General features: G+C 40.5%; 1 protein-coding gene across 8 annotated transcripts; it reads left to right on the top strand.

Annotated features, from left to right (window-relative positions):
* Positions 1 to 38: 38 nt before the first annotated feature.
* Positions 39 to 19,573, top strand: pum2 (pumilio RNA-binding family member 2). Of its 8 annotated transcripts, none has more exons than XM_075459100.1 (23): positions 39 to 645; positions 2,700 to 3,063; positions 3,904 to 3,972; positions 4,754 to 4,859; positions 5,345 to 5,532; positions 5,877 to 6,046; positions 6,625 to 6,919; positions 6,996 to 7,089; positions 7,251 to 7,358; positions 7,499 to 7,644; positions 8,232 to 8,352; positions 8,518 to 8,658; positions 8,763 to 9,068; positions 9,258 to 9,485; positions 9,569 to 9,836; positions 9,961 to 10,090; positions 10,181 to 10,315; positions 10,431 to 10,568; positions 11,679 to 11,804; positions 12,088 to 12,159; positions 13,073 to 13,194; positions 14,704 to 14,896; positions 16,974 to 19,573. In XM_075459100.1, the coding sequence occupies exons 2-23, from the start codon at positions 2,713 to 2,715 to the stop codon at positions 17,103 to 17,105; spliced, it is 3,639 nt and encodes a 1,212-aa protein (XP_075315215.1). In that variant the 5' UTR covers positions 39 to 645; positions 2,700 to 2,712; the 3' UTR covers positions 17,106 to 19,573. The 8 variants fall into 8 exon arrangements, with proteins under 8 accessions (XP_075315215.1, XP_075315217.1, XP_075315219.1 ...); XM_075459098.1 differs by lacking the exon at positions 39 to 645 and adding an exon at positions 790 to 940 and having other exon boundaries at positions 8,766 to 9,068; XM_075459099.1 differs by lacking the exon at positions 39 to 645 and adding an exon at positions 790 to 940 and having other exon boundaries at positions 10,181 to 10,309.
* The last annotated feature ends 2,236 nt before the right edge of the window (positions 19,574 to 21,809 follow it).

The raw sequence follows: 21,809 nt of genomic DNA, 5'->3' as shown, positions 1-21,809 counted from the left end.
GTGATTGGATCTCATCGGTTTTCCCTATGAAGAGGAGGGTCATAGACCACGAGGATCCACCCGACTCAGGACCAGCGAAAATGAACCGAATCCCACTGCATGACGATGTATCACACGGAGTTTTTGTTCAATTCGTATTCAAAGTGTCAACTATATGAGTTCCTCTTCTAGTTTGAATATGTAGACGAAACCATGGATTAATTTGGTTACTTTTCTTATCGACTTGTCAAAAAAAAAAAAAAAAATTGTCACTATACTACAAACATTCATCAAAACTAAGACATAATTCATGGGTTATACAGCAGCAATGTGTGTGCTTTCCGGGGACGGATCAGCGGGATATATCACCAATTTGATATACTGAAATGCGAGTCGGTAAACACAATAATAACCGTTTTCAGCTGGTTTCTATCTGGTATGTAAATGTAAGTGAGACGTTAGGGAAAGGTATTTTTTTATTGTTAATGATATACGCATGTCTACGTAGTTCACGCTATTTACAGGGAGGGGGCACTAGCGGAGGCAAACTCTTAGCTCTGACTATCAAGCCCTGCTAAATCACCGCTCTGTCCAAGGAAACAAAACAATATAGAATAGGGTTGACGGCGTGCAACAAGCACAGACCCTTTCTCGACACGACAAGGCGTGAGTATTTCCATTTATTTGTTCATAAAGAAAGCACAAGACTTGTAAAGTGGATGCTTTGAAGGCGGTCGCCGTGGTGTGAGCATTTCCCCTTTTGTTTAGCGGTTAAGGCCCCTCTGTTTGGAACTTGAGGGGGGCCATGTTGTTTAGCCGCTGAGTGTTTGGCTGATGTTTTAGCTCACAACACCAAGTAGCACTTAGCGCTAGCTGTCATGGTTTGCAACGATTTTTTTTTTGTTTGCTTGTTTTTTTGCGTATAGCAAATGTGATAGGATGATTCGAGAAAAGAGCTCATGTGAGTCAATCGCGGAACTGTAAAACAAAACTCAGCTTACAAATCTACTTCGATGTCCAGCGTAACAAACCAATAATAAACACAGCAGGCCCGCTGCCGTTAGTATTAGCTAATTAGCCATGGGGGTTGCTAAAGCTCACTCCCGTGAGTAACATTAGCCAGAGTTAATGATGTCCATCTCCTACAAACGCACGTAGTTATAATAAATAAAGGTAATGTTAGACACCAACATTACAAGCTACCATCAGCCGTTTAAATCAAATATCTGAGTAGATATCCTGTCAACGTCCGTAAGTTAGCCTCCATATTAGCAGCGGACTTGTTAGCATTCTTGCTAAAGGTGTGCACTTAAATTTGAACACAGCCACTAAAAGTTGATGTTGGATGTTGTGTGCTAATTTCTGTCACATATTTCTAACATTCTACCGCAGTGGTTATTAAGGTTAATATTAGCCATGTTAGGTGGCTGCAATTGTCTGTCTGTTTAGCCATAATTTACGCAAATTTAATGTCAGCGAAACGTTAGCTTTGAGATAACAAACTAGCTAACGGCTAACGTTAAACAGAGGTGTCGGTTTTGTACGCTATCAACATCTTAACAGTTGTTTGTTTTTGATCATTTTTGTCGGCTTATTGTTATATTAGACTACTATTGTCATCACAGTACCCTACTATAGACTAAGCGATTTAATTAAATTAGACTTGAACAGACAGGGTTATCTTGTCGGGAATTAGCTCTGATCTGGCGAAGACAATTAAATTGTACTCTATTCAGCGTTCTTCTGGTTGAATCCTTTGATTAGGCCTACTTAAATAGTTTAACTCCCTAAAGCTCCACAGAAGAATTGTTTGTTTGTTTTTCCTTTCTTTTTATTTTCAAACGATGATGGTCACATGTTGTAAATTACAGCTTCCATTAACTGAAAGGCCAGGACACCGCAACTGCTTAGTTGCTACACTATCTTTTTTTGGAGGATAATGAAATGGCTCAAGTCATATCAGATAGAGGATTACCTAGTATTGTGTCATATGGAGAACCACACAGGGCTTTTTTTCTCTAACAAGAACATACTTAATGTCAAAGGTCTTTGCTTGTTTAAACTTGATACAGGTGAAGTGAATTGTAAGTCTGGCTCCATCTGGAAGATCAGATGATTAACAGAAGAATTTTATTATTCAATTTATCCTTTCTATTAATTCTGCACTACAGCCATGGACACTAGTGATGCAAATAAATTATGATGCTCTCCCTTTCATTTAAAACCAAAATGTGTCTATTATGGCTGTACAGTGTCAGTACAACATCATTTTTGAACGTTGTCTTAACATACGACTTGTCATATAAAAACTACTTCAGTGTATGCTGCTAATCTCGGATGTATTGATGTGGCTTGTGTTCCACATGGCGCATGCTGGTTAACTGAGGAATATGTTCAAAAGCAGCACTTCCTCCAAGTGGATTCCAGCCCTCAATAATACACCACTGCCTGTCCTGTTTCTCGTCAGAATGTCTTTGGAATATGGATGTTGTCTTACGATATTGATACTGCACGTGTATGTATTGCAATGTCCAGGGAGAAACACATCAGGATGACATGGCAATTTTTATTATTTTAGAATTGTTAATATTAGAAACTAAGCAGTTCAGGATTAAACGTTTGTGCTGTTAAGACATGGCATAGAAAGTGGATGCACACTGTAAAATGGTTTGGAAATATCAATATTAATGTTGTTTTCCTTTATGTTACGCCTTGTTTAGGCTTTCCCGTGGAATGAGCGTTCCATGCAGCATCCTAGGTATGAATGACGTGGCCTGGCAGGAGACAAGAGGTGGGATGCTGCATGCAAATGGTGCTCCTGAGTCTGGAGGCGTGCGAGTTCTTGCTGGAGGGCCCCTGACCACAGTTGGGGGAGCGGGGCAGGCTCCAGGAGCACCACATTTACAGGGCATGGACAGAGGTCCTCACCCCACCCCAGGTACGCCGCAGCCTCCGCTGAGTGGAAGATCTCAGGATGACGCCACAGTCGGATACTTCTTTCAGAGACAGCCTGGAGAGCAGCTTGTAGGTTTTACACCCAGCAAGCATCGCTGGCCAACTGGAGATGCTAACCATGTTGATCAGGTGAAGAACCTTTACAAAGAAGACTCCTATTGCAGTGATATTAAACTTGATAAAGTTTACACAAACAGATATCATTACACAAGACACCAAATTTATCATTATTTGTTCTTTTGGCAAATAGCAGAGTTCCACAGAGATGTCAGGTTTTGCTCCTTTTTCATAGTTCAAGAAATGTTATTGCAACACCAGAGAACAACAACATGAAGATCAAGATGTACAGGACAGGCTCATTTTAGGCATTCAAACTCTACTGTCTTGTTGTGTGTCTGTAGCATGGTGTTGTAAGGTTATGTTTACACATTTTGTGTTGGGCAGCCAAAAAAGGTCTAAGCCACCTCTGACACCACATCATGTATTGCACATACTCGGTGTGTGATGGCTTATATCGGATACTTCAGAAGTCCTTCATGATGGCGACATTTGGTTTCTGGCTCCATGCATATTTGTTAGTTCTGTGTGTATTAAAGCAAGGTACCCTCTTTGTTCACATGAGGAAAACCGATACAGGGACGGTATGGTCATTGTGATGGTACAGAACGTCTGGGATTCTCACCATGTTAACCAAGCCGGAGTTGTAAAATCCTGTTTGAGATTATTTGATAAACTGCTGTGTTTTGGCATCTGATATCCCTTTAAATTGATGAATTTCTTGCCTGTACTGAACTTCCTGGATTAGATTTGATCTTCTTCCTAATGCAATAAACTCTTTTTACCTAAGCTGTAAGGCTCTGTATATCTGATAGTTGAGCCTTGTGGTGATGTGGCAAGAGTTTTCGTTGTTTGTTTTTAGAACGTTAAGCTGTTTCTCATAAAACTCTTCTCCTTTTGTTTGTGTCTTAGGTCCGAGCTGTGGATGAAATGAATTACGACTTTCAAGCTCTTGCTTTGGAGTCACGGGGGATGGGGGAGGTAAGGCGTTTTGATACTCACGGTCGGTCCTTATCTCTACTTGCTCTCTTTTTTTTTTCCCTACAACTGCTGTTTCCTGGAGAACAGATTGATCCAAGATAGAGCAGGCATGGAGATATTTTAACATGTGTACAGATGTAGAATTTCAGACCTGATTTTAATATTTTATATACAATTGCATTCAAATATATATATTTTTTTCTTTTTTCCAAGGGCTGATATTGATTTAATACAAAATTGTGCCTCGAAATAACTTGTTTTAATGAACTGCGTGGACTGTGTAAAAAAATAAATAAATAAATGGTTACGAACAACAGAGCTGGAAAAGCTAACTGAGAACAGCCCAGAGTTTTACCATCTTGAGCTTGTGGATAAAATAACGCAGCTGCACTCATTTCACATCTGTAGCAACAACTGGGACACGAACTGAGACAACAATTCCACTTTTCATCTTTGAACGGAAAAAGAAAGAAGAATCAGAAAAATCTAGTGTACGAAAACAGCATGAAGAGCTTGCTGGATTTGATGGTTTAAAAAGCTGTCTGCCTTTTATAATATTCGGCTTTAACAACCTCAGGGCATCATTTATATTATTCCTCTTGACGGACGCTGCAGTCCAAGTCTCAAAAGCTCCCAGACATCAGCTCGTCCCAAGATTTATAGCTGATATTCACCAGCTGCATAAATTACAGTGATGTGTTTTATTTACCTTCTCCTATGCTCTGATTTTAGAATAACTGATCAAATGAATTAATATATTTTGCTCTGTTTGCTGTTTTAGCTTTTACCAGCTAAAAAGCTCTGGGATTCTGACGAGTTGGCCAAAGATGGAAGGAAAGGGATGCTTCTTGGTGAGGAGTGGCGGGACAACGCATGGGGATCGTCTCGTGAGTGGCTCTTATATATATATATATATATATATATATTTATATATATATATATATATTTTTTGTCCTTTTTTATTAATCTATACCCTTACAGAGTAATATCAGATTTGCTGTGCACCAGCTAACTCAGTTGAAGTTCAGGCAATACTTCAGGAGCGTGGACCTCAACGTTTAGTGTTGAATGCACCACACAATGGCTTCAAACAAAGATGAAACACATTTGTAAGCGGTTCAGTCAAAGCTCAGTCTTCAAATGAAGAGAGATGCTGTAAAATAACCCTTAGCTGTTCACTCAAGACATCCCAACAGTTTGGCAGAGCTGAAGCAGCTCTTTGGGGATACTGTGCAGTGACAGATGATCTAAAATTATTACTGCCACAAGAGGCTTCATAAATTATAGATACAATAATATTATCAAAACAACTTTTATGGCTGACTGATTTCCTCACGGTTTACCTTCCCTTTGATTACTTATTTTCATTTAGATCATTCAGTGTCTCAACCAATCATGGTGCAGCGGCGGCCAGGTCAAGGTTTCCATGGCAATGGTGATGCCAATTCCGTGCTATCGCCTCGCTCAGAAGGTGGAGGCCTGGGGGTGAGCATGGTGGAATATGTCCTGAGCTCCTCTCCAGGGGACAAAATGGACAGTCGCTACAGGAACGGTGGTTATGTAAGTCAACAATCTCTGCTACTTGTAACTATAAAAGTAGGCGTTGCCTTTCTTATTTCAACTTTATTTTCAAGTTTTAAAAAAAAAAAAAATAGAAATAAATGAGCGTATCGGGGCGGGCGGTGGCGTAGTGGGTTAAGCAGCCGCCCCATGTACAGAGGCTACAGTCCTCGCTGCAGCTGGCCCCGGTTCGAGTCCCACACCGGTAAGCCCTTTGCTGCATGTCTTCCCTCTCTCTCTGCCCCCTGTTTCCTGTCTCTCTCCAACTGTCCTATCATTAAAGGCATAAAAAGCCCCCCCAAAAAATAATAATAACAAATGAGCGTATGGGTTTTTGATTACAGGGTGGAGGAGATGTTGACCAAGACGGGAGAGAGAAGAATGATGCCCAGGAGAAGGTGTCTCCTTTTGAGGAAAATAAAATCCCAGAGAAGGTGGGAGAGGATGGTGATCCTGCTAAGGCCAATGGAAGAGCTCTGCTGAATGGCATGGACAGAGACTGCAAAGACTTTAAGTAGGTCTTCCTGTCACAGCAATTTAAAATGAATAGATCACAATTGTTTTCTTTATAATAGGGTTGTCAAAGGTAACACTGTTAACCAAAGAAATTAGTAAGGTTAATGGAAATCGATGGATATTTAGATTCTTATCCCACACTCATGCACACCTGCACAGTTTTGCCGTACAACTTATAAAGAAGAAATTGGTCTGCACTCTTTGAATCAGAAAGTTTAGTCATCAACAGAGTATAACCAGCTTATAATAGGTGAGCCAAATACACATCAGACACTTGGGTCATTAGAACTGGGACTACGCGACAGAACGGTTGACACTGCACACTAAATGGTGTCTATAGTGACGCCTGGATCTTTGCTGGTGAGTTTCTTTTCCTGCGTGGATTAAAAGCAGTGATGAGTAGGGACACTAGTAATTTGCTAAAACAAATCAACCAAATCTGTATTTCAGTTTCTGAGATGCTGAACACCGAGTAAAACATTTTGATAAGCAACTGTCGAACCTGGGTCTATATAGACACTTAAAGGCTGATTGTAAGGGATCCAATTAGCCCTTAGCTACTTTGATTTTTTTCAGTCCAACCCCTGGAAGCCGTCAAGCTTCTCCCACCGAGGCTGTGGAGAGGATGGGTCCCAGTCAGACAGGTTTGGAGATGATGGGACAGCACCACGTCCACGTCCTCCAGCAACAGAATCCTGCCCAAAACAAGGTCCAGGCGGAGGACTTCCATAATCAAGAAGCGCAGAACATGGGTGGCATGGAGCAGCAAGCGGGTGTGGAGTCATTACAGTTCGATTATGCTGGGAACCAGATCCAGGTGGACTCCTCAGGAACTCCAGTCGGATTGTTTGACTACAGCTCTCAACAGCAGGTCCGTTGCAGCACGAAACACATTGATGATACCATCTAACTGTTGCTCAACAGATTGTGATCTTTTGTTTTTTCAGTTGTTCCAGAGATCTAATCCCCTGACTGTCCAACAGCTCACTGCAGCTCAGCAACAACAATATGCCTTGGCTGCAGCTCAGCAACAGCATCTCGGTAAGACGGGCTGTTCGTCCCAGTGGGTTTCTAGTACTTTGTATTGTATAATACAGTTTAACTACATTAGTCCAATGTGGTCTTTACATGTCTGTTGTATAGATTTTTGAATGAGGCTTGATGTGGAAACATAAATTGTATTACTGTTCCTTATTACCTAGCTGGCCTTGCTCCTGCATTTGTGTCAAACCCTTACATCATTAATGCTGGCCCCCCTGGAACTGATCCCTACACTGCCGCTGGGCTGGCAGCAGCGGCCACGCTTGGAGGTGATCATACAGCTTATGTTCATTCAATTTTTGGCTTTTCAATTTAAGCTTTTGTTGAAATCCAGCAAAAATTTCATGCATTATGCTCTTGCGCCAGCTTCCAATCATGAAAAAGTATAATGTCATCCTTTTATTCTCAGGCCCCACAGTTGTTCCTCCACAGTACTACAGTGTTCCTTGGGGCGTGTACCCAGCCAATCTTTTCCAGCAACAGGCTGCATCTAATGCCAACCACTCGGCTAATCAGCAAGCATCCAATCAGGGACCAGGGCCCGGCCAACAACAGGTCGGCATTATTTATTTATTCTGTCTTGGGTGTTTCTTGTAGATTTTGTCCAAATTTAGATGATTTTATTTCAATTTTTCGAATGTGTAATTAATTACTTGTACCAAGATGTCACACTGTGGGATGTCTCTTGAGTGAGCTTTCTGTTTTGTAGGAAGAGAAGAATTACTTGCATGTAAAGGATTGTGGTTGGTAGAAAGGACCTTGGAATAATATAACCATGAGTATTCATACTTTGTCATAACTCCTTAAAGAAAATATTTTGTCGACACATTTATGTATTCGATTGATGGCTTTTTTTTTTTATTCTTATTCTTGTTTTTCTCTTTATAAGTCCAGATCATTAGAAATCTTTGTCAGAAAAGCTAGTTTCTCTATCACTCCCCAGGGCCAAATTTGCTATTGATCTCTGTTTTGTTTCAGTAGTTTTATGGTAAGGCAACAACGAATTGAAAGCAATGTGCTGTGACATAATTGCCCATTCTCTATTTTCTAAACGTTGGCTGTTCCTCATTTACTCACATTTTCTAAACCTTGGTGCAAGTATGACAGCACCTCTACTTTCTTTGTTGTTGTTCTTCCTCCAGGTGATGCGCACAGGGACCAGCCAGCGACCTCTTACACCTGGGCAAGGCCAGCAGAGTCAGCAGGAATCTTTAGCAGCTGCAGCTGCTGCAAACCCTGCACTAGCTTATGCAGGAATGTCTGGTGAGAAGATGACTTCATTTAACCAAAATGCCACAGTTTAGCCCAACGCATTAACAATTAAATGCATATTTTCACTCTTTGATGTTGTTTTGGATAGAATCTGGGGGTCGATGGAACATTTGAAGCAAGAATATTATGCTTTTTCCTTTTGTGTTTTGTCCCCAGGTTATCAGGTGTTGGCCCCTGCTGCCTATTATGACCAGACTGGAGCATTGGTGATGGGCCCTGGTGCCCGAACCGGCCTAGGTGGGCCTCTTCGTCTCGTCCAGACCCCTCTCCTCATCAACCCTGCAGCAGCACAGGCTGGTAAGAACTAACCCTGTTCTGTTGCATACAACATCATGGATGCTGGGATTTCATGTTGATGGTGAATTAAAAATTCCAATCTTGGATACTAATCTCTCCAACAGCAGCAGCAGCAGCGTCTGCCTCTGGCTCCGGTAACAACATGTCTGGCCCGCCAGCCAACGGACTGTACCGCTCCATGGCTCAACCTCAGCCTCAGCAGCAGCAGCAGCAGGCTCCCCCGCAAAGCAGTGGCCTGCCCTCAAGCTCATTCTATGGCTCTGGATCGGTACCCAACACTTCTCAGAGCAGCTCCCTTTTTTCACACAACTCTGCGGCGCCACCACCAAGTTCCTCCCTGGGCTTCAGCAGCACAGGCGGCTCTCTGGGCGTGGGTCTGGGCTCTGCTCTTGGAGGCTTTGGCTCTTCAGGTCAGTAGCTGAACTACAAGTTACCCAAAGAAAGAAACGGTCTTTTAGTTTGCAGATCATCAGTTGCAATTTATCCCTGCTATTTTTTGGGAAACTGTCTCTTCCCAAATATACAACATATCTCTTACTATTTTTTTCTAAATCAATTCCTCTCCTCTTAAACTGGCTCTCCAATATTCCTTTTTACAGTATCTAGCTCTACAAGTAGCAGTGTATCTCGCAGGGACTCCCTGTTGGCAAGTTCTGACCTATACAAACGAGGTGGTAGCAGTTTAACTCCCATTGGCCAGCCATTTTACAACAGCCTTGGTTACTCATCTTCACCCAGCCCCATTGGCCTAACACCAGGTCACTCCCCACTGACTCCTCCACCTTCTCTGCCATCGTCTCATGGATCTTCCTCCAGCCTTCACTTAGGTAAGCTTAACGACCCCTTTGTTTGCACATCATTTTCTAAATCACAGCAATGTGCTGTCATAATGGTCATGGTATAATTCTAGGTGGCCTGACAAATGGCAGTGGGCGTTACATCTCTGCCGCTCCTGGAGCTGAGGCCAAATACCGAAGCACCGGCGGTACATCCAGTCTGTTCAACTCCAGCAGCCAGCTGTTCCCTCCGTCTCGGCCCCGCTACAGTCGCTCTGATGTCATGCCCTCTGGGCGCAGCCGTCTACTGGAAGACTTCAGGAACAACCGTTTCCCGAATCTTCAACTCCGCGACCTGCCAGGACACATGGTGGAGTTCTCCCAAGACCAGCATGGATCCAGGTATCCTCGATCTGCTTTCTGGTGTTAACTAGATTCCTACAGTTTCCTGTTTACAACAGTCTAAATTGCCTTGTTGAACTGAAATGTTTTTTTCTTCATCTCTTTTCTTGTCTTTTGTTTCTAGATTTATCCAGCAGAAGCTGGAGAGGGCCACTCCTGCTGAGAGGCAGATGGTGTTTGGAGAGATTCTGCAAGCAGCATATCAACTGATGACTGATGTATTTGGGAATTATGTCATTCAAAAGTTCTTTGAGGTTTGAGCGATTTTTATCTTTCAGTAGAAACTTTGTTTTTGTTTTCTGTAGCATATATGTAAATGTTTTTTTGTCCTTCAAATCATGCAGTTCGGAAGCGCAGACCAGAAGCTTGCTTTAGCAACACGCATTCGTGGACATGTTCTCCCCCTGGCTTTGCAGATGTATGGTTGCAGGGTCATTCAAAAGGCCTTGGAGTCCATTTCCTCAGATCAGCAGGTAATTGTAAGTGAGCTTTCACTTCTCTTTGAACAGTTTTTACTTTTATATTTGTATCTTTTATCAGTTCAGCATTTAAAACTTTAGTTTAAACAGATAAACTGTTGTATGTTTATCCTAGGGTGACATTGTACGGGAGTTGGATGGCCATGTGTTGAAGTGTGTGAAGGACCAGAATGGTAACCATGTGGTGCAGAAGTGCATCGAATGTGTCCAGCCACAGGCCCTGCAGTTTATTATTGATGCTTTCCAAGGACAGGTGAGATAATTATTAGTACAGTTATTGTTATGTTTGATGTTACAAAAAGGTTTGGTGTTCAATCATCTTTCCAGAGCAGACCAGTCAGGCCAGTTTATTGAAGCACGTGTCCTTATTGTTTATATAAAGAGAACAAAATTAAGTAGTGCGAGGAGTACTACGAAGCAAAACAAATGGCTTAGTCAGGTGTGTTTAAGCTATGGACCCACCATGGTTTTCAACCTGAACTAAATATAATTTCTTTTGATAAGAACATAGTATTGAATTAATAACTGGCAGTATAGATTCTCAGCTTCTCCAGTCAAACAACCTGGTCTTATTATCAATAAAGCTTTGAGGGATTTTTGTGCAGAAGAAGCTTCAAATGATGTGTAAACCCCCTCATTTTGCGTGTACACCCAAACAGCCTGAAGAGGAAAGCCTTGGATAATAAAGAAAGATCGGAACTGTCCCATTAGTATTCATTATCTCTGATTTGATTTTGTTGAGCCAGCTAATGCTGAGAAAAACTGTGTTGAGCTTGCTTTGTAGTACATAACTCTGTCTGTGAAATAAAATGTCCCTACTGAAAGAGAATCTAACATATAAACAAGAGTTACACGTCCATTACATCCACAAGTGCGATATCACAGGGATGAAATGTAAAATAACTAGCTTCAAATGATTTGTTTCTTTAAGAAATCCAAATATTGAAGTTCTAATTAAAATAAAAGATGACCTCCTTTTTTTTCTTTTAAGTGTATTTAAGGATTACATTATTAATAAATGGGTCACAAGATATGGAAAGTATTGTGGAAAATACTTGAACCTTGAACAAATAATACAACTAAAGTTTGGTTTGATTCATAATGGATTCACTATAGTTTGTGTGGCTAATCTAATTTTTGTTTGTTTTAGTAAACATGGAACCTTTTTTCTTCAGAATTTGAGCTGCATTCACTTTGTTTATTATAAAGGGTGTATTTGATCACGCTTATTTAGCTACGCTACAGACTGAAAAGATTCGGTCAGATTTCCTTTCAGCGCCGCATTATCGTTGCGGTTGTGCTGTGATCTTTGTGAAGCCGTCTCATTGTGTTGATCTGTTCTTGCTTTTCCCCCGTTCTGCAGGTGTTTGTGCTTTCCACACATCCCTACGGCTGCAGAGTTATCCAGAGGATTTTGGAGCACTGCACTCAGGAGCAAACGCTGCCCATCCTGGAAGAGCTTCATCAGCACTCTGAACAGCTGGGCCAGGTGAGCACAGCTGTCTACCCCAGTTCAAAACCCACACTGAACTGCTGATGTAACTTCTCTGTTTGCTAGATGCGGCTGATCACTGTTCAGATGTGTCTTGAGTATTGGCATGATCCCTTCATGTTTGAGCATTTCATATTTTTTAGCCTCTCATTGTTCCTGTGTATTTGTGGTCTGCTAAGTGTAAAGTGTAAGGATGAATGTAATTGTGCTGTTAGCTGTCATTACATCTGACATGTGATTATTTAAACATCCACCCTGCCCCCTCACTTATTCCATCTAGAAATATCAAGGCGTTTCATTGGAGATGACACCCAAAACATATTATACAGTGTCCCGTGATGCACTGTTCAAGGTCAGAGCAATTTGCCTCTCTCTCGCGGATGTCCCCGTCTTTCCCTCCTGTTTCCCCCTCTCATCTCTTCTTTTGTAAAGAGTCTAACTTAACATTTAGTTGTCCAATTCCCACCTTCTACACACGTCTCCTAACCTTCTGAGCTGCCTTTTTCTTGTCCTTTTACCCCCACTCTTGCTTTGTGCTACACAGGATTCACAAGGCACATGCTTATCTTCTGTCTGATCCCTCTTTTTGCCGACAGTATTTTCTGATCAATCTGTTTTTCTCTTTTTAACTTGGTCACACCGAATTGTATTGGTTTAGTTTCCTGAGATCTGTATCTCTCAACCAAAGTGTCCACAAGTGTGTTTAAGTCACTTGTAATTCACCTTAAAGTCCAAAAAGCAGCACAATTCAGGTTTGGTTAAAACGGATTGACAGAAAATGGTTTCGAAGGCAAACACTTTGAAATAAAAGGTGGAGATCAGATTACCTACCCAACAAATTACTACTTTAACAAGATTGACTGTTGAGTGGTGTTATTTGTTGCTCGGTCAGGTGAGTTTTTGTCTCCATCTTGTCTCACTAAAGTCACACCCATAACTGTCTATCACCCATTTCTGAAGGGGCAAAGATGCTATTGGTTGTATTGTCTGGTCAGCAACACTCCAAACCAGTAGCATCTGTTTTGTCTGACCTTCTGCAGTGATGACGTGAGGGTATTTTCAATGCTACAAATGGGGGTGTCACTCATTCGTCAGCCTGTCATTGTAGAGATGCATGATTATCTCACACCAGCTGAGACCAGTGGTGAAAATTACTGCATGAGTATCAATCGGATCAAAGGTTGTCTCACTGAATCATTGTGAAAAAACACTGAGCAGTTTGAAACTGCACCGCCTTGCACTTACATCTCCGCTGCCTCCCGCAGGATCAGTATGGTAACTACGTCATTCAGCATGTTTTGGAGCACGGCAGGCCAGAGGATAAGAGCAAGATTGTGGCAGAGGTTCGAGGAAAGGTTCTTGTCCTGAGCCAACATAAATTTGCAAGGTAGGTGGTTATATGCTTAACCTTGGCGGTTTACATGGACAACAATACTCTGATTATGGTGTTTACAGGAATTGAATGAAGGATATTCCATTCATATTCCTGTTTTTGAAGAAGCCTGTATTCCGTCCTACGTGGAGCTAAATTCAAAACCTTCATTATAGCCATTTCCCTTTGAAAATAAGAACCATTACTCAGATTTTTCCATCACCCTGGGACTGCGATTTCTCTTGTCGCAGTGTCTTATTAAAATGAAGGTCTTATTTACGGCAACATTCGAATATGGCTGTCTACGTAAGTGTGTCCAGTCGTTGCTGATAGAATCACTCCAGTCAACTTTGAATTCAAGAAGTTTATATTTGTTATTATCATAAGACTGTCTTAATGAAATGAGAAGATGTTTTCCCTCTGCTACACAAAAAGGCACTGAAAAAATCCAACAGTCTTTTAGATCAGCCTGGAGTTGAAGCTAAAAAGAATTATATAGTTGATTGATAGCAGATTAAATGAGAGGATCTTTATCAGACTTATCTGTAATATCCAGGGTTTGTCTCACACACGGGTGAGGAGGTTAATGTAGCTGAAACAGTACTGAGGTCTGCGCAAGCCACATTAAAACACCAGCTAGTTGTTTTGTTATGTGACTGCTGTTCACCTCATACAATCCTTTGGGGGGGGTTCTTTCTTTAATTTGCCCCAGGAGAAATGTAAACCACAGGGGTTATTTGGAAAAGGTTTCAAATAAGAGCCTAGGCTTTCTCTGAAGCAAACATTTGCACGTACCATAGCAGGATTTGCACAAGTGTATTGATTCAGGCTGGTAAAAGGTTGAGCTAATGTTTGTGTGGCTTTGGTTAAACGTGTGCTTTTCATGCCGTGACAATTCAAGATTATCTGCTCCGAAATAGTTGTTGCCATCCATAATAAGCCTCCCAGGATGAACAGACATCACAAAAGAGAAACATTGAATACAAGAGGTGCAACAAAATAATGACACACTTGGAAGTTCACCACAAGCACATTGCAGAGCCACATTAGAATAGAAGCTTTTGTTATCGTTTGATTCTTCACTCAAAAACGTCATCAAGATAAAATATGTACCACTTACAGTCTTAACTACTCTTTACCAACTTTTGTTTCAGAATAAAGGAATAAACATTGTCACAAGCACACCCATTAATTTGCTCTACAGACTTTTGCATGTACTGTATTCATGTCACCAACACCTGCAATGAATGCACATGCATTGATCTGATACATTTGGATTATAGGAGGCTGTCTTTATTGAAAATACGCAGGTTTATTTATGTCACTGTTCACAACTATAACCATGAAAGTGTTTCACCAACTCTGTTATCTCCTCCAAACATTTTGTATAATTCTTTTTTTTTTTTTTATCATTTGTTTACACACACCCTTTAAAAACAGGCATTAATCCTCTCAAGAAGCCCATAGGATGAATATGAGTCCATCAGGTAATTTGTGTGTAACAATTGGGTTGTTTTTCCTCAGTAATGTCGTGGAGAAGTGCGTGATCCACTCCTCGCGTGCAGAGAGAGCTCTGCTGATAGACGAAGTGTGCTGCCAGAAGGATGGGCCCCACAGCGCCTTGTACACCATGATGAAGGACCAGTACGCCAATTATGTTGTCCAAAGAATGATCGACATGGCAGAACCTGCTCAGCGTAAAATCATCATGCACAAGGTGAGTTCAAAGTTACCTGTGCACGTGCTCGGATATGGCAAGTCTATGTTTTTACCCTAAAAGACTCCACATTCAGCAAAAGAGTTCCTAATAGGGCTGAAATGTCCTATTAGGGGGGGAACAGTCGTGTTGCGGTTAACGAGGGCATGATTCACCTTACTTGGTTACCTTGAAAAATGCACACGTGAATTACTGAATTCAGTTTTTCTCAACTCAAAGATACAACAACAAGTAGATAATCCGATTTTTTTTAAAAGTAAAATGTTTTTTACAAAAATTTTATTCAAAAAACATCTTTGTATTAGTGAAACTTGCCCCAAACAGGGATATTTAAGTAGGAAGTAACTTCAACTTTAAAGCTGAAGTAGCATTAACTTACACTTTAAATAGATATTTAAAATGGTTCACTCTAACCACTTTTTTTTTTTTTTTTTTAATAAACCGTTTGCACTTACAAATCCTCCCTCTATAGAGGTAGTGTTCTTTTTGGCCACCAGTTTTGTGGCGCTCAGCTCAACTTCCATCTTCACCTGGTCCTCGCTGGAAAGTCATGTGACCATACACGCCACACTCCCTAAACTGAGAGGAGCTAGTCATCTTTTTATTAGCAGTGTAGAAAATTGGCAAACTTCTCTAAGACAGAATGAGCCGTCATGTTCACATAGACGAGTAATGAAATGAACAGGCTGACATTGCGACTGCACTTGCAATTAGTCACGCAGCCGTAGCTTCTTAGGAAATTGTTGAATGCCCTACTAAACCGCACACAGACGCCAGTTTTGTGGCTCTTTGCATCCAAGTTTACTTTTTTCTCAGGAACTTAGATAAATGTTTACCCGTCATGATTTACTCCAGATGAATATTTGTCAGAAAATATTCATCATGTAAATATTCCGACCACATACGGCCTCTGTTAAAGCCTTTAAGCAGCACCAATGCAACCACTTGTATGGGTTAAAAAAGCCTGTAGATATGACAAAGCTCTTTGAGTGGTGTTAGAGCTGTGGGATATTTGTTTTATCTCCCCTTTTGATTATTTACAAGTGACAAAGCACAAATGCACTGTTTTAGGTATAAAGAATCTTAGTGTGTGCTTGAATGTATTTATAGTGGTTTGTTTGGCACGCCTCCCGTGTGGCTTTAGAGGCTGAGCTCATTCAAATGAACGAGTTTGTTTACATGTCTGTATGCGTTACCAGCTGTGACTGCGTGCCTGTTAATGTTTACAGTATGTGTTGTCATAGCAAAATGTGGTCAGAGAGTTGCCGTGAGAGCCATCACAAAGACCGCCTTTGGTACATATGGAGCCAATCCCAATCTTTACCCAAAGGCCTGATTATTAAACCCTCAGAGTCGACTGACACTTCAACTGTATCGTTTCGTGCGACATCATCATTTTCAATATTTAACTCCTAAGATATTTTGTGGGTTGTTTGTGGGTTTTTGTAAGCTGTGTGTCCTGTAATTTATGTGACTTAAACACAGAGTGATCTCAGTTTACCTTTGAACATTAAAATGTGTACGTTCATCTCTAAGGCCGTTCGAAATGATGATACTCTTTTGACTTAACTTTTCCAACTTTCCACGCACCTCAGCCACAGGGAGGTGATCTTTGTGCCCCACACCAGTCTTTGCTTGTCTCATCTCTCATCTCTCCTGATCTCCTCTGTCCTCATTTTGTTTTCTTAAAATCTGCTCTGGACCAGCTTATCTTGGAAATGTGTCTAATATATTAATATAGTAATGATTACATGATTAAGACCATGTGAAATTTGAACTCCCACACTCAAAATAACTTTTGTTAATAGTAATAGTTTTGGGCGTTTTGTAAGTGGGAAAGGATGTCAGCATGTTGACTGGTATCACAGCTGGTTTGATGCTTCTCCAGTTCGTCTTTTCTTCTGTTGTTCATGCACGACTGAACGTTTGAGTGCAACGATAGATTATATCTCGTTAAAGTAAATTGGTGTTAAATTACTAAATTATCTGATGGTTTTGCATCATCTGCTGGTGGAATTTCAGTTTGGTAGATGATTGAAATGAGATTCAGACGTTATCCTCTGCTCTCCTTTCTCAGATCCGGCCTCACATTGCCACTTTGCGCAAGTACACATACGGGAAGCACATTCTGGCCAAGCTGGAGAAGTACTACATGAAGAGCGGCTCTGAACTGGGTCCCATTGGTGGCCCCACGAACGGCCTCATGTAGTCACATTGACATCTGGATCCCTTGAAGAAGTTGAAGAACCCCGATTTTTCTTTTTTTTTTTTTTTTTTTTTCCCCTGTTCTGTGAGAGATTCTCCTTTAGCCTTAGGGGTTAGCCTTTGACACACTGTCGTCCCTTTTCTTTGGAGGGGGTTTGAATTACCAAAAAAAAAGAAAGATAGAATTTAAAAAAAAGAGTTAAATAAAAGACAAGTCAACTTCACCTAAGAACGCTGTGACAACTGACCCCTGCCACTCTGCCACCCCTGATGCAGGTCCCCTGTGAGGCCCTCAGGGGACGCACAGTCAGCAGGCTGTAATGTTTTTCTTTATTTTTTTTTCCCCTGGGTAAAGCACAAGCCCATTGTTAATGATGTTATTGATGTATTTGACTGGTTTTCATATGACCTTGTACATTTAGTTTTTTACCTTGTAAATTCTCTGTAGAAAAAAAGAACTTATTACACATTTGCTGAAATTTACAATTCTTACAATTAACACCAGCAAGTGACTTTATAAAAACTATTCTGAGGGATCCTTTAAAACACAATTCCATTTGCTTTTCTAACCAGACTTACTGTGTCAGCTGTTCTATTTAAGTCCAGGCAATTGAATATTATATTTGTATCTCACATGCACAGTAAAAGTGTTTCCCATGCCAAAGCAGCTGATGGATTAGCTTTCAAATAGCACTACACAGTATGGATGGGTACGTAAACCCCTCGTTTCACAGGTGAGCACTATGTGCCACAGCCACACCCAGAGGTCGTCTCGACCATTTCGCTAGCTTGGTGTTGGGGATTGGTGCTTTAGGGTAGTGTTCCAGTTGTGGCTTTACCTTGCCTCCTTTTCCAGACTTGATGGGAGCGTGTGTTTACTCCAACAGCTCGCAGTCTGCCGCATGTTTCGGTACTACTATCTATCACAGACCGGCAAACCTGAGCTGCTGCATTCATTGAACCCCATTCTGAGCCGTTCTCCTTTCCCTCATCCAGGTGATCACTCGGGTTTTTTACAAGAAGAAACGCTACCGTTAGCTTAACGGAAGCGGAGCATGAGGTTCGTATGTACAGCGGGCGTGTAACCTGGTTTAATCTTAAAATTAAATGACCATAGTGGGGAGGCTTTTTGTGGGGATAGTGGGTAGGGAGCGGGGTATGCGTGGACATGCTGTGACAGGTTTTAATCTTTGGAATGATTTCCTTTTCTTTATCATGTTTCGTGTAACATCTTATGTGTCTTGTAGTTTGAGATGAACACTGCCCTAGAAAACAGTATCTTTATGTACTGAATATTCATCTCTCGCGTAGAAGTAGTTTAGCAATGTATAGCATCTTTATGTATGAGTAAATTGTTGCTTTTGGGTCGGGGGGCCGGCTGCAGTGATGGGACCCCCACCGCCTGAAGGTCAGAGCAGTCCAAAAGAAAAAAATTTGGTGAAGTGGAGTTGATCCCAGCTTTGTATCCTGAGGTGAAACGAAGAAGAAGTAGTGGAATGAGTTGAAGAAAGGGATGTTGAAAGAACCTCTTTTCTTTTTCTTTTTTCTTTTCTTTTTTTAATGGTTCTGTTTTTAATTTACATTATTTTTTTCCCTCTTTTTCATTTGGTTGGGTATGCAAGTGCAGCGGTGGAGGCCGGTGGGGCCATCAAAAGCTATACAATTCACCTGTAACGCTCGTAGTGATGGCTTCTTTGCTTCATATGAATTGTAGATTACATGTAGTATATGTGCAGTTAATATGTGTAAGATTGTTAGTTGAATTGAAAATATATGTCTAGTCGTGGTGTTTGACAGGCCTTGCTCTAAATTTGTAGTGATGCTTTTATTTCGTCTGTACAGTTGTACATTTGTAAACGTTGATGCTGTAAATGGGATGTCTTTTACACTTTTTTGGGGAGAAAAAGGCAAAAATGTGCATTTAGATGTGTGTATATTCATCACTCCTTTCCCCTTGAATATAATGTATACAGTTTTATTTGATCAAGTGTTATTTTAAAGAAAGAAAAAAAAAATCTTTATGGCTTCACAATCTGGCATGGTTTTTTTGTTTTTAATCTGTTATGGAAAGGCCAGCCTCTCTTTGTACTGAAGCTCTAATATCCACTGTTGATAGTCTCTCTGATGTGTGACAGTTTAAAAAGGAGAAAAACACAAAAAAAAACACTCTGAACTAAAACTGAGGCTGCATTTTAGTCCTCTCTGCTACCATGGAAACTTCACAGGATATGACGAGAATTATTTTTGTACAGAAGAGTGCTGTATTTTGGAACAGCTACAACCTTGTAAGCAAAACAATGTAAAATATTGTCAATTATATAAATATGAACATATGAGTTTTGTCACACTGTCAAAGTCATGTACATTTTCAGGTGGCCTTATGTACATTTCCAGATGTTAGATTAAGAAAACAAACTCATTTTTGGAAGCAGAATTGTGACTATGTATGATTAAACTGTTCTTCTAACATTTCATCTGTTTCTTGTGTTTTTTTTGTTTGTTTTTTTCTCATGTGGTGTCATGATCTTTTAAATCAATTCTTAAGAGCTTAAGTTAACACTACTTGCACTGGTGAGCGATCCATCAAATACTAAAAAGTTCAATAAAACGTATCGCTCTAAACGCTGCATTTCTACTCCTAAACATACTTTTCTTGTATCTAAGGTAGAAGAAACATGAATGTGGGTTAATACTGTTTTAACCATGGAAGTTTTTTTTTTTTTGTAACTACGCTTGTTTTACTTAATTTCAGAGGGAAATGGGGGGTCTTGTACAATTATTTAAAACTCATCCATTAAACTTCTGTTCCTTAACGCAGGGAAGGTGTTAGAATGTGCTTCTGTACCTATGGAAATGGATATTCCCAGCACATTACTGCATTCATTACAGTATGGTGTGCATATATAGTTTTTTTTTCATCCGTTTTCACTATTTGAAGCACATGCTCCATCCTCGTCTGTTCTGTGACGGAATGAATGTGGCAGGTGCAAAATGACCTCAGCATCACCAAAGCAGCTCTGGTTGATGGAATGGGAGCGGTGTACATTTACTGTAGAGGTGGTGGCCGCCGTCTCCCTCGGCTTATATAATCAATGACTGTGGAAATTTGTTTCATTGGATCTGCACCAGAGAAAATTTGCCAAATGCAGGTTGGTAATTCATTACTGAACATCACTTTCATCCAATCATCAAAAGTCCATGACTGCTTCTCTTTAACCCTCTAAACTTTTCTAGCATGCAGATCCCATTTCAATCAACCGGCTTTCTAACACTTCTGCTGCAAACATGGATTCCCGTTCCTGACCATTTGGTTATTATCTCTTTTGTTGTGCATTACCTATTTTTTTTTTTAAGTCGACCTGAATGTTTTCCTTTCCCAACCTTCCCATTCTGTTTGTACTTCCTCCGAATTTCAAACACCCTTTTCCACACCTCGACTTGAATTACCTATTTGAATGAGCTTTATAATGCTTTCCATTGTTTCCACTGGCAGCTCTCTCGCTGGGGTCATGTTTTCTACTGATGCTTCCGACTCGTTTACATATTTTTTTTTACGTAATTAGACTTGTGCAGGTATTTGTTTTAAAAAAAAATGCAAATTTCATGGTGTTTCCAAAAATGTGAAAATATAATTTACAAAACATTACAACAATTACATTTTTTTCTTAGGTATGTTTTACAAAGCCAGAATGTTCAGTTACACGATGAAATAGTTTCAGTACGATACACTTTTTCTTTCTTTCTTTGTGTATTCATTCATTCGTATTATTTTACTTTACGCAATAAAAAGGCTAAATAAGTGTTGTGATACCTTTAAAATATATATATATATATATATATACACATACATACATACATACATACATACAGGGCGGGGTTTTGCAGCCCACACCTGCCGAGGCTTGAGATGTAACCGTAGCACTTCCGCCAGGCGCTTGAAGACATCGGAGACGAGGACAGCTCGCGCTTACCTCAAACATGCGATTATCTTTGTCATCCTCTATATTTTTACTTTTCTTACGTCCTCTCAGTGTGTCGGTGAGTCGTTTAAATTGTCTTTAACTGTTTTAAAAAAATAAAAAAAAAAAACAACTTAGACATGACCTTAGTCTCGTGCTCACCTGGCTCTCTTCCTGATGTAAACCGACCGGTTCCACTCGTAAATGTCAAGTGCTCTGTGGTTTGTTTCGGGAGGCTTGTGTATTTATGACTTAAAGTTGACAAATGATAGAAATGACCAAGTGGGGAGAAAAAAACAAGAACACAAAAAGTTTATTATTTGGCATTTTACAGAAGTGAAAATGTTGTTAGTAGTGGTAAAAAAAAAAAAAGGACAGTTCCTGAGGCAGAAATATCTCGGTGGATACTATAGTCCACCCGCAAGTTTAGAAAGTTACACTGACGCATTTAAAGTCAAACTACTCAGTCTTTTTCAGTTATTTATATTCTTGGGCATGTCTTTTTCTTTCTTTTCCCAGCTTTAAGGCTGGAAAAAGAATTTTATCTACGATACTGTTTGATTTATTTATTTTTTTCTCTTACGAACCTTTTTTTTTATAATATGATTTCTAAATTATAGTGAGGAGTTATGTGCTTTGAAACGCTAGAGAGATGGAATTAATTAAAATGGAGCAAACGGAAGTTACCTGTGCATAAGAGCAGTAAGGCGTAGTGGGTTGAGCAGGCGCCCCATGTACAAGAGCTGCAG

Source organism: Odontesthes bonariensis, chromosome 24, assembly GCF_027942865.1.
Source record: "Odontesthes bonariensis isolate fOdoBon6 chromosome 24, fOdoBon6.hap1, whole genome shotgun sequence".
NCBI lineage: Eukaryota > Metazoa > Chordata > Actinopteri > Atheriniformes > Atherinopsidae > Odontesthes > Odontesthes bonariensis.
Note: the sequence above shows the minus strand (reverse complement) of the source record. Positions and strands in the feature narration are given on the sequence as shown.